The 14101-nt window shown below is 48.0% G+C and overlaps 1 protein-coding gene across 1 annotated transcript; it reads left to right on the top strand.

Moving 5' to 3' along the window:
* Positions 1–2615: 2615 nt before the first annotated feature.
* On the top strand, positions 2616–6815 carry LOC109909671 (ropporin-1-like protein). Its single transcript, XM_074933771.1, is given in 7 exon segments — positions 2616–2704; positions 2706–2768; positions 5551–5704; positions 5835–5913; positions 5915–5971; positions 6020–6032; positions 6113–6815. Coding segments are annotated over 7 exon segments (588 nt in total). The 5' UTR covers positions 2616–2659; the 3' UTR covers positions 6290–6815.
* Positions 6816–14101: the final 7286 nt, after the last annotated feature.

Below are 14101 nucleotides of genomic sequence, written 5' to 3'. Positions count from 1 at the left end.
CTAACCAGGTCCAGTGACTCATCGATATGGGGTATGAGTCCTTCCTGGTTACCTCATTCAGCCGCCTGTAGTCTGCACAGAACCTCAGCTCTCCCCCTTCTTAGGAATCATGACGATTGGTGCCACCCAGGGGCTGTCTGGGGGCTCGATGGAGTCTTCCCGCTGCATCTCCAACACAGCCTTGTCTGCCGCCTCCTGGCGTGCCAGCGGGATACGGACGCATCTTGATGGGTCGAGTATCACCTGTGTTGATCTCATGCTGCACCAGATGAGACTGACCCACCTCTTCCTCACTCAGCGCAAAGCTGTCTCTGAATTCAAACAGCAACTGCCACAACCGTTACTGCTGCTCGGGGTCAAGACCAACACTGTTCCTTCCCCATATCTCCCTCACTGCAGACAATGTCCTCTCCTCTCCCATCTGGGGTAGCTAGGCTGGGGGGGGGGCGCGGCCCGGACTAACGGAGGGATGTGTCGTGGAAGTAGCTGGGGGAATGTAACACACAGCCGTAGGTGACAGGGGGGCTGGAGAAAAGTCACACACAGATGTGGGGGAGGGGTGGGGGGGCAGCCATGAGCCTCTGCTGCTTTAACTGGTGGAGTAAAGGGGTTGTTGGGTTGTGTGAATGTGACATTAGGGGGGACCATGGTGACTGCCGGCCCTCCCTGGAAGCTCAGTGTGCCCCCATTTAGGTCTAACTGGCAGCCTGTGCTCCTAAGAAAGTCCAACCCCAGGATACAAGGGTCCTGCACAGCCGCCACCCACACAGGATGACGTACAGACCTGCCCCCTACTGTCAGAGTCATTATTCCCTTCCCTTTCACGGTGCCAGCTCACCTGTGACTGTGCAGAGCCGCACAGTTGTGGGCTCACACTGAGTCCAACCTGGCACAATATCCGGCCTGACCAGAGTTACTGTGGACCCAGTGTCCACCAAGGCAGAGCAGGGCACCCCCTCCACAGTGACATGACAAAAGTCCCCAACGCAGGTCCGGCCCACCACAACAACAGGCTCCAGCTTCTTGCCCTTGTCTGCTTCTGGGGGAAGTGGAGCCTTGCTTCCCCTCTGTGCCGGTGGGCTCCTCCTGAAGATGATGGTGGTTGGGAAAGAATGCCAGGGGTCCGCACTACCAGGTCTATGTGGACCCCGAGCCGTTTCCCTGAGCTCTGGGGAAAATGGGGCAATCCCGGCGCAGATGGGCTGGCTGGCTACAACCTCAGCAGACCCTGGGACCAGGGCGTGTGTTTTGAGCTTTTCCGGCTCTGGGCTGCTCTGCCTCACAGCCTGCACAGAGGATATTTCTCTCTGCACCCCCACCAAAGCCCCAGCTGAAGCCCCAGCCCACACCAGCTCCCTCTCCAAAGCCATCTCCAAGGCTATCTGCAATGGGTGAGCCAGCTGGGTCTGTATGCGCAGCTCCGTAGGAGAGAGCGCCTGTATGAACTGGTCCCGTGCTAGCTCGCTCTGCACGGAGGGGGGCATGTGAGCCTATGCCCACCGAGACAGGCTCTCAATTAGCTAGCACCCGTAGAGGCTCTCCATGCTGCCTGCGTCTATTACTTAGTTCGGAGCGCAGTAGCCCGGGCTGTACACACAGTCCATAGCGCCTCCTCAGTGCTCCCACTAAAGCACCATAATCATGTCTGTCCTTGGGGCTAATCAATATCAAACAGGCCAGAGCTTCATCCGTGAGGCATAAAGCCAACTGCAGTGCCCTTTCTTCATCCGACCGCCCCCTAAAATGAGCTAACAGTTCAAACTGAGCATGAAAAGCTTCCCAATCCGCCTTACCGGAATACTTCAGGGTCTTAACTGATACGGACGCAGCCGGGAACTGGGCGCCACCATGTTTATTTACATCCTGAACCCCAAATTCCTTGTCCCGCCGCGTCGACGTCACCCCTTCGGTCCACCCAACACAATCCGCGCGAAACACAGTCGACGAAGGACTCATGCCCGCTTCAGCCGCCATCACTCTAACATCCTCCCTCAAGCGGCCTCTGGGATCCGACGCCCTGGCGATCTCCTCAGCCAGATCCTCCGACGTCCATGCACACACACACCTCCTTGGCCATAATCGTCCCCTACCTCTACTTTCGGATTCCCTCGAAGCATTTTCAACCCCCGTTCTCACCTACGATAGCTAGCCACAGACGTCAGCTACCTAGCTGGCTAACTTTTAACAACGTTTTTACTTCTGACACCAATGTAATGACCTGACTAGATCATAAAGGAACAATTGTCCAGACTGAGGCTTGAGTTTATGAATTGACGGTTTATTAACCCAAATTTACACAGGCTACTGTTTGGCCGTAGCCCACGCCAAATAAATGAAATATACTGTGACCTTCTCTTGTGAAGCTCAGACGTAAGAGAGAGAACAATGGCTAAACCTGGTCTTAACTTCCAATTCTCCATCCCCCTGCCCAGCCCAGCCCCTCTCCACGCCACGCCACTCCACCAACCGCCAGGATGCCCGGCAACAGAACATTCCAGGCATTCCCGTGATTGGCAGATAGCAGGTTGATTGGCATGTCGGACCCTGCGAACACTGGTAAGTACAACACAACCCACTAATAGCCTAACACATAATACACAGCTGTCTGTGCGGGTCGCTACAATATTATCACAGCTTGAATAACATTTATTTCCCAGCAATGACTTCTCCAGATACTATGTACTGTTCCCAGCAAATCAACATCCCCCACTGAACTACCAGACATCCTCAAACAGTTCACCAAAGCTGCCATCAGAACGTAAGTACAGGCTACAGCCTCCCTGCATGTGACTGGACTGTAGGAGAGTTAAAAAGGTTCGCCCATCAAACTTCAAACGATCAGAATAGGACAACCCGTTTGAGGGTCAGTGGTCCAAGCCCGCGAACAGGAATATTCCAAGTTCAGACAAGGGGGAGTCCGATCGCTATGATCGCCAAGAACTTTACTTTTGGTGTCTATTTTTAATAGTTGCGCTACTGGTGCTGCCTGTTGATGTTAGGTAGGCAGCTACAGAAGCTGAATGAGGTTTTGTTTCATTAAATGTATTTTATTTCATCTGGGTGCTTACATCACCTACTAACACCCTGGTACTACCCGTAGCTCCCGTTCTCCTCAGTCCGAGAAAACACTGAGAGAAAGGTTGCAGATTACTCCTTTGTAGAAGTCCATAACGTCAAATAAATAAAACATCCCAAGGTTAATGCTGAAGATAATGTTAATATGGAGTGTGAGACTATTGAAACATGTAACTTAAGAGTTGTAAAAAAAATAAAGGGAACACTTAAACAACACAATGTAACTCCAAGTCAATCACACTTCTGTGAAATCAAACTGTCCACTTAGGAAGCAACACTGATTGACAATAAATTTCACATGCTGTTGTGCAAATGGAATAGACAACAGGTGGAAATTATAAGCAATTAGCAAGACACCCCCAATAAAGGAGTGGTTCTGCAGGTGGTGACCACAGACCACTTCTTAGTTCCTATGCTTCCTGGCTGATGTTTTGGTCACTTTTGAATGCTGGCGGTGCTTTCACTCTAGTGGTAGCATGAGACGGAGTCTACAACCCACACAAGTGGCTCAGGTAGTGCAGCTCATCCAGGATGGAACATCAATGCGAGCTGTGGCAAGAAGGTTTGCTGTGTCTGTCAGCGTAGTGTCCAGAGCATGGAGGCGCTACCAGGAGACAGGCCAGTACATCAGGAGACGTGGAGGAGGCCGTAGGAGGGCAACAACCCAGCAGCAGGACCGCTACCTCTGCCTTTGTGCAAGGAGGAGCAGGAGGAGCACTGCCAGAGCCCTGCAAAATGACCTCCAGCAGGCCACAAATGTGCATGTGTCTCAGACTCAATGAGGGTGGTATGAGGGCGGGACGTCTACAGGTGGGGGTTGTGCTTACAGCCCAACACCGTGCAGGACGTTTGGCTTTTGCCAGAGAACACCAAGATTGGTAAATTCGCCAATGGCGCCCTGTGCTCTTCACAGATGAAAGCAGGTTCACACTGAGCACATGTGACCAACGTGACAGAGTCTGGAGATGCCGTGGAGAACGTTCTGCTGCCTGCAACATTCTCCAGCATGACCGGTTTGGCGGTGTGTCAGTCATGGTGTGGGGTGGCATTTCTTTGGGGGGCCGCACAGCCCTCCATGTGCTCGCCAGAGGTAGCCTGACTGCCATTAGGTACCGAGATGAGATCCTCAGACCCCTTGTGAGACCATATGCTGGTGTGGTTGGCCCTGGGTTCCTCCTAATGCAAGACAATGCTAGACCTCATGTGGCTGGAGTGTGTCAGCAGTTCCTGCAAGAGGAAGGCATTGATGCTATAGACTGGCCCGCCCGTTCCCCAGACCTGAATCCAATTGAGCACATCTGGGACATCATGTCTCGCTCCATCCACCAACAGATGCTTTAGTCCAGGTCTGGGAGGAGATCCCTCAGGAGACCATCCGCCACCTCATCAGGAGCATGCCCAGGCGTTGTAGGGAGGTCATACAGGCACGTGGAGGCCACACACACTACTGAGCCTCATTTTGACTTGTTTTAAGGACATTACATCAAAGTTGGATCAGCCTGTAGTGTGGTTTTCCACTTTAATTTTGAGTGTGACTCCAAATCCAGACCTCCATGGGTTGATAAATTTGATTTCCATTGATAATTTTTGTGTGATTTTGTTGTCAGCACATTCAACTATGTAAAGAAAAAAGTATTTAATAAGAATATTTCATTCATTCAGATCTAGGATGTGTTATTTTAGTGTTCCCTTTATTTTTTTGAGCAGTGTAGTTTACAGAGTGCAAAAAGTGCTGCTGTTGCTAGCTAGCATGCCTTTCTGTGATGCAGACTGTTAGCTGAGCTGCCGACTGGTGCTGGCGTTGTATTATGGGAGATGTAGTTTTGGCTCTCTAAGGTCTAAATGGGATAGAGGCGATTTTATGTTGTAACTTGTTTGTGTTAAAGGGTTTTTGTACATGAGTTGTATTTTGGTACTGTCAACACTGAAAGCACCTATTAATGTATTGGGGATGTGAGACAGGATATGTGTTTTACCTTTCTTCATGCTCCTGTATAGAACAGCTTGTCAGATGGGGCATTGGAGACGGATGTGTTCCTGTCCTGTCTTTTCACAACACTATTGCAGGTATGGTTCTATTGTCTAAGAATTAAGAGGATGCATTTGTTGTATTAAGGACTGGTTATTATTTTATACTATACATTATGGCTTTATGTATGAATGTGATTTGAGTCTGAGAAAACACAGAGAGAGAAAGAACAACTTGTCAAATGTGCATTGGAGACGGATGTGTTCGGACGGATGTGTTCCTGTCCTGTCTTTTACAATACTATTGCAGATCAACATAAAAGCCAAAAAGACAGCCGTGGTGTCGCTCTTCATTTCTGGGTTCTCCTGTGGTACATATAAAACCCGCTACAGGACCACCAAGAGAACGGGGCTTTTATGGTACAGGTGGTCGTACATTGGCTGTGTAACTACCCAGTATCTGAGCAGGGATAATGGGCAGGGTAAGGTGAAATTGTTTTGTTAAAGTGTATCTGTTGTTGTTATATCGGGTACTTCTCTGCCCTGTCCAAAGGAGACATTCTACCAATCAAGGAGAGGCTGGAGAGGCCTGTCGCCACACAGAAGACAGATACCAGACTAACTCCAGGCCTGCTCAAGGTCCTAAACAAACAGATAGTCAGTAACCCACAGAATGACACCAGGCCTCCTCACTCATATTTGGTACTCTAGCTTGCCCCTATTAAAACTGTCCATGGTAGTTGAAAAATTGAGAGGAACCAAGCTAATCCTCTCTCCATGTATGTTTCTAGCCTATTCCCAGGAGACAATCAGTATGGAGGAGCTGCAGCAGAAGTGGAAGGGTCTGTGTCAGCCCTCAGAGCAGCTGGACACTGCTGGCCCTGGGGAACTTCTTTGCCAACATCCACTGGATGCAGTTATTCGCTCTGTAAGGGGTGATTGACTGGCTCCCATATGTCAGTCAGTCTCCAGAGAGAAACTGTGGTGTAGTTCGTATAAGTACCACATGGAGGCAGTATTTCACTGTCTTGATGACCTGGCGTTTACTGACTTTTCTGTGTGTGTTCAGATCATCAATGCCCTGAGGTATGCATGTGAAATCCTGACAGAGTATGAGGGGGGTGGAGCGGCGACGATGCCCTTTGATCTGTTCGCAGGGCTGTACACCCTACCTGGCCCACCTGGGCGGAGAGATCCCCAGGACCAGATAGACAGCTTCCTAAGCAGCCTGCAGAAGCCTGTCTGAGTACACTACCCTACACATACTTTCTCTATCACTCTGTAGCTGTCTGTCTCTCTCTCTCTCTCTCTCTCTCTCACGATCTATCCCCCTCTGTCTCTACCTCTCTCATACTATCTATCCTGTTGTTCATTAGCCGTATAGGCCTAGTACAGTAATCTCATTGGTTTATAGTGCGAGAACATACCTGTAGTATTCACAGCACACCTGTACTGTGGATGGTACGTTACATTACTAAGGCGGTCAATACCCTCTAAAATATCCTAACCCTAATTCTATTGGTTATCATTGCGTAAGATCTGATTACGTTATCTAACACTGCCTAAGACGATTGGGAATATACCCTCAACATGAGATGCTAGAGATACTGTAGTTATAATCATAGATTTGATAGTAAGCAGCATGAAATGGTTCTAAAACAAGACATTAATGTTTACACCACCAAACAAATAGACATGATTCAGGTGGCTAACTTCTACAGCGGCAAAAATTGAGAGAATAGGAGAGGGAGAGAGACGATAGGGAATAGGAGAAGGAGAGAGACGATAGGGAAGAGGAGAGGGAGAGAGACGATAGGGAAGAGGAGAAGGAGAGAGACGATAGGGAAGAGGAGAAGGAGAGAGACGATAGGGAAGAGGAGAGGGAGAGAGACGATAGGGAATAGGAGAAGGAGAGAGACGATAGGGAAGAGGAGATGGAGAGAGACGATAGGGAAGAGGAGAGGGAGAGAGACGATAGGGAAGAGGAGAAGGAGAGAGACGATAGGGAAGAGGAGAGGGAGAGAGACGATAGGGAAGAGGAGAAGGAGAGAGACGATAGGGAAGAGGAGAAGGAGAGAGACGATAGGGTAGAGGAGAAGGAGAGAGACGATAGGGAAGAGGAGAAGGAGAGAGACGATAGGGAAGAGGAGAGGGAGAGAGACGATAGGGAAGAGGAGAGGGAGAGAGACGATAGGGAAGAGGAGAGGGAGAGAGACGATAGGGAAGAGGAGAAGGAGAGAGACGATAGGGAAGAGGAGAAGGAGAGAGACGATAGGGAAGAGGAGAAGGAGAGAGACAATAGGGAAGAGGAGAGGGAGAGAGACGATAGGGAAGAGGAGAGGGAGAGAGACGATAGGGAAGAGGAGAGGGAGAGAGACGATAGGGAAGAGGAGAGGGAGAGAGACGATAGGGAAGAGGAGAGGGAGAGAGACGATAGGGAAGAGGAGAGGGAGAGAGACGATAGAGGAGAAGGAGAGAGACGATAGGGAAGAGGAGAGGGAGAGAGACGATAGAGAAGAGGAGAAGGAGAGAGACGATAGGGAAGAGGAGAGGGAGAGAGACGATAGGGAAGAGGAGAAGGAGAGAGACGATAGGGAAGAGGAGAAGGAGAGAGACGAGAGGGAAGAGGAGAAGGAAGAAACAGAGCATAGCAGGAAAAAAGGGTTTACTACTTACTCTACAAATACATTCTCTAAATCAACATGAATTCAGGATCAGTGATTTTCTTCTCTATTAATGCTCAGATTTGGACAATAATAATAAATAATAGCCCGTGCTTGAATTATTTCCCAAACAGAATGCTCTCAAGGTCATTGAGTTTGGTCCATATCTTATTGAGAGTTGCTGTGATATTACATGGAAGGCTACTGTATGTAAGTTAGTATCACTGTTTCCAATGACACTCGCTCCTGTCCTGACAGGTTAGTCGATAGTTAATTTGTCATGCTCATGGCTTATCACTCAAGTGCCTGTTGCATTCACTTTCCACTTGGCATATTCTGTGAGAGGTTCTGAGACAGAGAGATTGTCAGGTCTTGTGAAATGGAGATACAGTGTTCGTATCAGTGGTCCTCTCGACAATAGAACAGACACTGATAAGGCTAGTGAGTGAGAGAGCCCCCAGATCATCTGTTCAAAGCTAACACACACACTGGTACACAGTAGCACATGCTGTAATACACAGAAGATTGCCTGTGTGTGATAGTGAAAGCCAGAAAACACATCACTGCAGTGGTTGAGCACAGGAATCAAAACAGACTAATCTCTCACTTTTTCTTTCCCATACAGTCATCATGTAGGATGAGGAAATATTACAAGGAATTGACGTCTATGTTTGACAATGTATCGAGAACTCTCATTGCATATACCAGTTGACTGCTTGCAGCATAGTAAAATCATCTCTCTAGCATGAAGCAGCCTAGGTTGCCTTGCAAAAGTATTCACCCTCCTTGGCATTTTTCCTATTTTGTTGCATTACAACCTGTAATTTTAAATTGATTTTTATTTGGATTCCATGTAATGGACATACACAAAATAGTCCAAATTGGTAAAGTGAAATGAAAAAAATTACTTGTTGCAAAAATGTACTAAAAATTCTTAACGGAAAAGTGGTGTGTGTATATGTATTCACCCCCTTTGCTATTAAGCCCCTAAATAAGATCTGGTGTAACCAATTACCTTCAGAAGTCACATAATTAGTTAGATTGCACACAGGTGGACTTTATTTAAGTGTCACATGATCTGTCACATGATCTCAGTATATATACACCTGTTCTGAAAGGCCCCAGAGTCTGCAACACCACTAAGCAAGGAGCTTAGTGGTGTTGCAAGAAATTGGCACCATGAAGACCAAGAAAGTGGCACCATGAAGACCAAGGAGCTCTCCAAACAGGTCAGGGACAAAGTTGTAGAGAAGTTCAGATCAGGGTTGGGTTATAACATCCCACGGAGCACCATTAAATCCTTGATAAAAAAATGGAAAGAATATGGCGCCACAACAAACCTGCCAAGAGAGGGCCGCCCACCAAAACTCACGGATCAGACAAGGAGGGCATTAATCAGAGAGGCAACAAAGAGGCCAAAGATATCCCTGAAGGAGCTGCAAAGCTCCACAGCGGAGATTGGAGTATCTGTCCATAGGACCACTTTAAGCCGTGCGCTCCACAGAGCTGGGCTTTACGGAAGAGTGGCCAGAAGAAAAATGTTAAAGAAAAAAATAAACACGTTTGGTGTTCGCCAAAAGGCATGTGGGAGATTCCCCAAACATATGGAAGAAGGTATTCTGGTTAGATGAGACTAAAATAGAGCTTTTTGGCCATCAAGGAAAACACAATGTCTGGCTCAAACCCAACACCACTCAATGCCCCGAGAATACCATCCCCACAGTGAAGCATGGTGGTGGCAGCATCATGCTGTGGGTATGTTTTTCATCGACTGGGAAACTGGTCAGAATTGAAGGAATGATGGATGGCACTAAATACAGGGATATTCTTGAGGGAAACATGTTTCAGTCTTCAAGAGATTTGAGACTGGGACGGAGGTTCACCTTCCAACAGGACAATGACCCTAAGCATACTGCTAAAGCAACACTCAAGTGGTTTAAGGGAAAATATTTAAATGTCTTGGAATGGCCTAGTCAAAGCCCAGACCTCAATCCAATTGAGAATCTGTGGTATGACTTAAAGATTGCTGTACGTCAGCGGAACTGGAGCAGTTTTGCCTTAAAGAATGGGCAAAAATCACAGTGGCTAGTTGTGCCAAGCTTATAGAGACATACCCCAAGAGACTTGCAGCTGTAATTGCTGCAAAAGGTGAATAGTTATGCACGCTCAAGTTTTCTGTTTTTTTGTCTTATTACTTTACAAGAAAGAATATTTTGCATCTTCAAAGTGGTAGGCATGTTGTGTAAATTAAATGATACAAACCCCCCCAAAATCCTATTTTAATTCCAGGTTGTAAGGCAACAAAATAGGAAAAATGCCAAGGGGGTGAATACTTTCGCAAGCCACTGTATTACAATGGGGGTTTCGTGCCAGACAAAGTGTTTCTTGAATCTGTGCCAGGGTTTCATTGGGTTAATCTAGTTCCCTGGCTAGCCTGTCACTGATGGTAATGTAATAAACTCCTTTACCTCACAACACCCTGTCATCCCATTGGCTGTTGGCAGCACTGCTTAATAAGCCCTGTGATCTGAATTGCTCCTGGCAGCGCTTGATGAGCTCTGTAATCTGATTGGCTTCTTGCAGAAATTGGTTAGGCAATCCTGTGATTTAATTGGCTGCTGGCTGTTTTGGGTAAAGGAGTTCTTTGATCGAATTGGCTCTTGGCAGTGATGGAGTGAGGGAGCAGAAAAGGGTCTTGCTAAAGGTTACCCCTATTGGTTAGGATTTGGGGATTGGGTAATCTGGTTCTATATCTGTGGTTCTGACCTCCAGATGCAGGGTTATGTAGAGGTTTGGGTAGGCGTACTGCTTATAGACACACCACATCATGGTGCCAAAGTCATAGACACTGCAAATCTCACAGGGAACACACACCCTTTGAGGCTGTTGAGGTGAGGGCTGGCTGGCTGGCTGGCTGCTGTGAGACAGACTGCAGCATGATGCCAAACCTGAAGAGCAGACAACTCACTGCTAGGGAATCTCTTAATCCCTAACACACACACTGCAACTCTCACACACACACACAAACCTCTGACAGTGAACACTTACACAAACACACATACCCTCAGAGAACACGTTTACAAACACACAAACACAAGTCTCACACACACACGCTAGCATAGGTAGGGCAAAGTTGAGGAAAGTAGGGTTTGTAACCATATTACACAATAGTATAGGTACTAACCAGCAGTAGAGTGTAACCTTGGCTAGGTACAGGTATAAAACAGGAGGTTTCCATGCTGTGAGTGTGGAGTGATCCAGCTAAGTTACAAGCCAGGTCAGGAAATAAGATCAGGGGGATTTTATGTTTCCGGGACTGGTTAGCAGCAGGCTAGAGGGAGCAGGAAGCGGGCTCATCAGCACCCCTCCTCTTCTAACTACCCCCCCCCCCTCTAGTCAGGGCTCCATGCCGGGACTGGTTAGCAGCAGGCTAGAGGGAGCAGGAAGGGGGCTCATCAGCACCCCTCCTCTTCTACCCCCTCCCCCCCCCCCCCTCTAGTCAGGGCTCCATGCCGGGACTGGTTAGCAGCAGGCTAGAGGGAGCAGGAAGGGGGCTCATCAGCACCCCTCCTCTTCTACCCCCCCCCCCCCCCCTCTAGTCAGGGCTCCATGCCGGGACTGGTTAGCAGCAGGCTAGAGGGAGCAGGAAGGGGGCTCATCAGCACCCCTCCTCTTCTACCCCCCCCCCCCCCCCCCCCCCTCTAGTCAGGGCTCCATGCCGGGACTGGTTAGCAGCAGGCTAGAGGGAGCAGGAAGGGGGCTCATCAGCACCCCTCCTCTTCTAACTACCCCCCCCCCTCTAGTCAGGGCTCTATGCTAGGACTGGTTAGCAGCAGGCTAGAGGGAGCAGGAAGGGGGCTCATCAGCACCCCTCCTCTTCTACCCCCCCCCCCCCCCCCCCCCCCTCTAGTCAGGGCTCCATACTCTGAGATGCTGTGTGGATATGGGCCCCGGTATCTTCATTGCTCCTTAGGTATCTCACGACTAAAGCTTGTGCACAAGACAGCCTGTGTGTAGCTTTGTAGAGTTAGTGGGCTGGGGTCCTAGAGAAGAATTTGTTGCACAACAGCAGCCTCTACTTTACTGCAGCCTGTCCCTGGGAAATAACATTTCTAGGGAGGTGACGCTATCACAGAATAGTAGGTAGGAAGGAAGGAAAGGAAGGAAACGAGTGGCCAGGGCCAGAGAGAACACAAAGCCCTCAGTGAGGAGAGGGAGTAACTAGGGAGATGGAACAGGAGGAGAGAAAGAGAAGAGAACAACAAAGAAAGAGTTGGACCCGAAGAGAGGGAGGGAGAGTGTAAGGAACATGCTTTCAGGGTAGATCACAGCTAACAATACAGTAAGGCCTCTCTCCTCTACAGCAACTAATTTTCTTTGTTTTGCCAAGGAGGAATGGTGCAGCCAGCTGACTTCAGGGATGGGATTTGTCCTGAAATGTCCCTTTTTTCTGAAATCAGGAATTCCTGCTTTTCTGTCATCATCCTCCATTAAAAGTCCGTTGGAATTGACGACCTATACCCCCCCCCCCCAAAAAAAAAGCAGTATCCCATTTTCCCTGACTTTGTATGTTGTCTTGAATTATACTGGTCTCTTTGTATTGTGGACTTGCCCTTTTCCAGACCAACAGACTGCACTGAGTAGGACCCAGGACAGATGACTTTCATATCCAGAGGCCTCATTCAAAGACCTGTCTGTCTATTGCCTGTCTATAATCATGTACTATGATCTGACTGTATGGCTGTCATGAACTGGTTCATTCTGTATGTGTGTATCTGTATCCATGTCCCATCTTATGTATCTGTATCCATGTCCCATCTTATGTATCTGAATCCATGTCCCATCTTATGTATCTGTATCCATGTCCCATCTTATGTATCTGTATCCATGTCCCATCTTATGTATCTGTATCCATGTCCCATCTTATGTATCTGTATCCATGTCCCATCTTATATATCTGTATCCATGTCCCATCTTATGTATCTGAATCCATGTCCCATCTTATGTATCTGTATCCATGTCCCATCTTTTAATAAATGGTAAACACACAGTCAGACAAATACGCACATCTGCGAGTGAGTACATAAACATACAAACAGGTCGTGTTAATGAAGGGGATTTGCTCTGTGATTAGAATGTGTTAATTGCCACTCAGATGCCTGAATAAATGCTACTGGAAGCAGTAAACACTCCACCTATCTCTCTCGTTCCTTTGCTTTCTCCCTCCTTTAGTGTCTACCTGGTGTTCTCTGCTCTGGCAAATGAACTTATACCTGCCGGTCAAAGAGCTACTGATAAACATATTAACACACAGCAGATTGGTGCTTTATGGGAAAAGGGGAAACAACTCAGAGACCTGTATAAACGCACACACACGGTGTACTCAAACCCACACAGAGGCCAGGGTGTGTCTAAGTAGTCATAAGAGGGCTTTTGTACACTGCAGCACAGGGTATTCCAGGTGAGGGGATGGCTTGTTAGCGGATAGTTCACCTCAGAAATATATGTACTTTTTTTTTTTTTACAGACATTTTCCGACCTACAAAGTAGAACCACTTTTGAGGGCTGAAAACAACTTTGGGTGGATCTATGCCTTTAAGGTGTTGTGTAGGCTCTGTGTTTTAAAGAAATTCATTGAGAGGTCTGTAGGTAGAGAGTGCATGTATAGACATGTTTAAATCCCAGGTAAGATGCTGTTGTTGTGTTGAGGAATACTGACAAAGATGAAGAATATAGGCAGTATGAGATATTAGTTGTCAGTTTATCTACTTATAAAGGCATGATCTTCATAGGAAAAAATATATATATACTGATGATTAGCATCTATAGAGCATTGACACGGGCCCACAGAATATGCTTAGGTGTAAAGTTTCGGGTGCTGATCTGTTGAGTGACACCCCTTTCTCTGGCTGTCACACACCCATGACCCTCAGAACATGGGCTCGGGCCAGACGTTTACCTGTCCTTTACCCCCCAGGGGTTCTACTCTGATTGGCTGTCTGGGGATTCCAGGTGCGCCTCACAAGTCAAGATGAGATCAGGTGGGTCAGAATCACAGAGGACACAGAGTGATAGATGAATTGCTACATATGAAGTGATATGGCAGGAACCAGGTAGGTTCTTATTGCCTCTGTCACGCACACAAACAAACAAACCAGCCAGGGCCACTGGATGTTTGTCTGCATCAGGCCTTTGACTACATCAGGAGGACCAGGAGAAAACAGACCTGCTTAACACTAAACAGCCTTGTCATTCACTCCTGTTGGATCTGATTAGCAATGGGCTGATACACTGCAGACTGATTTAGAGGTTGCATAGGCCTCGGGCGGCTAGGACAGCTGGGGCCGGGCCAGGGACAGATTAGGGTCAGATACACCAAGAGAGGATAGTCCGTC

Source organism: Oncorhynchus kisutch, linkage group LG18 (assembly GCF_002021735.2).
Source record: "Oncorhynchus kisutch isolate 150728-3 linkage group LG18, Okis_V2, whole genome shotgun sequence".
NCBI classification, from domain to species: domain Eukaryota; kingdom Metazoa; phylum Chordata; class Actinopteri; order Salmoniformes; family Salmonidae; genus Oncorhynchus; species Oncorhynchus kisutch.
This window is presented reverse-complemented; position numbering and strand designations above follow the sequence as displayed.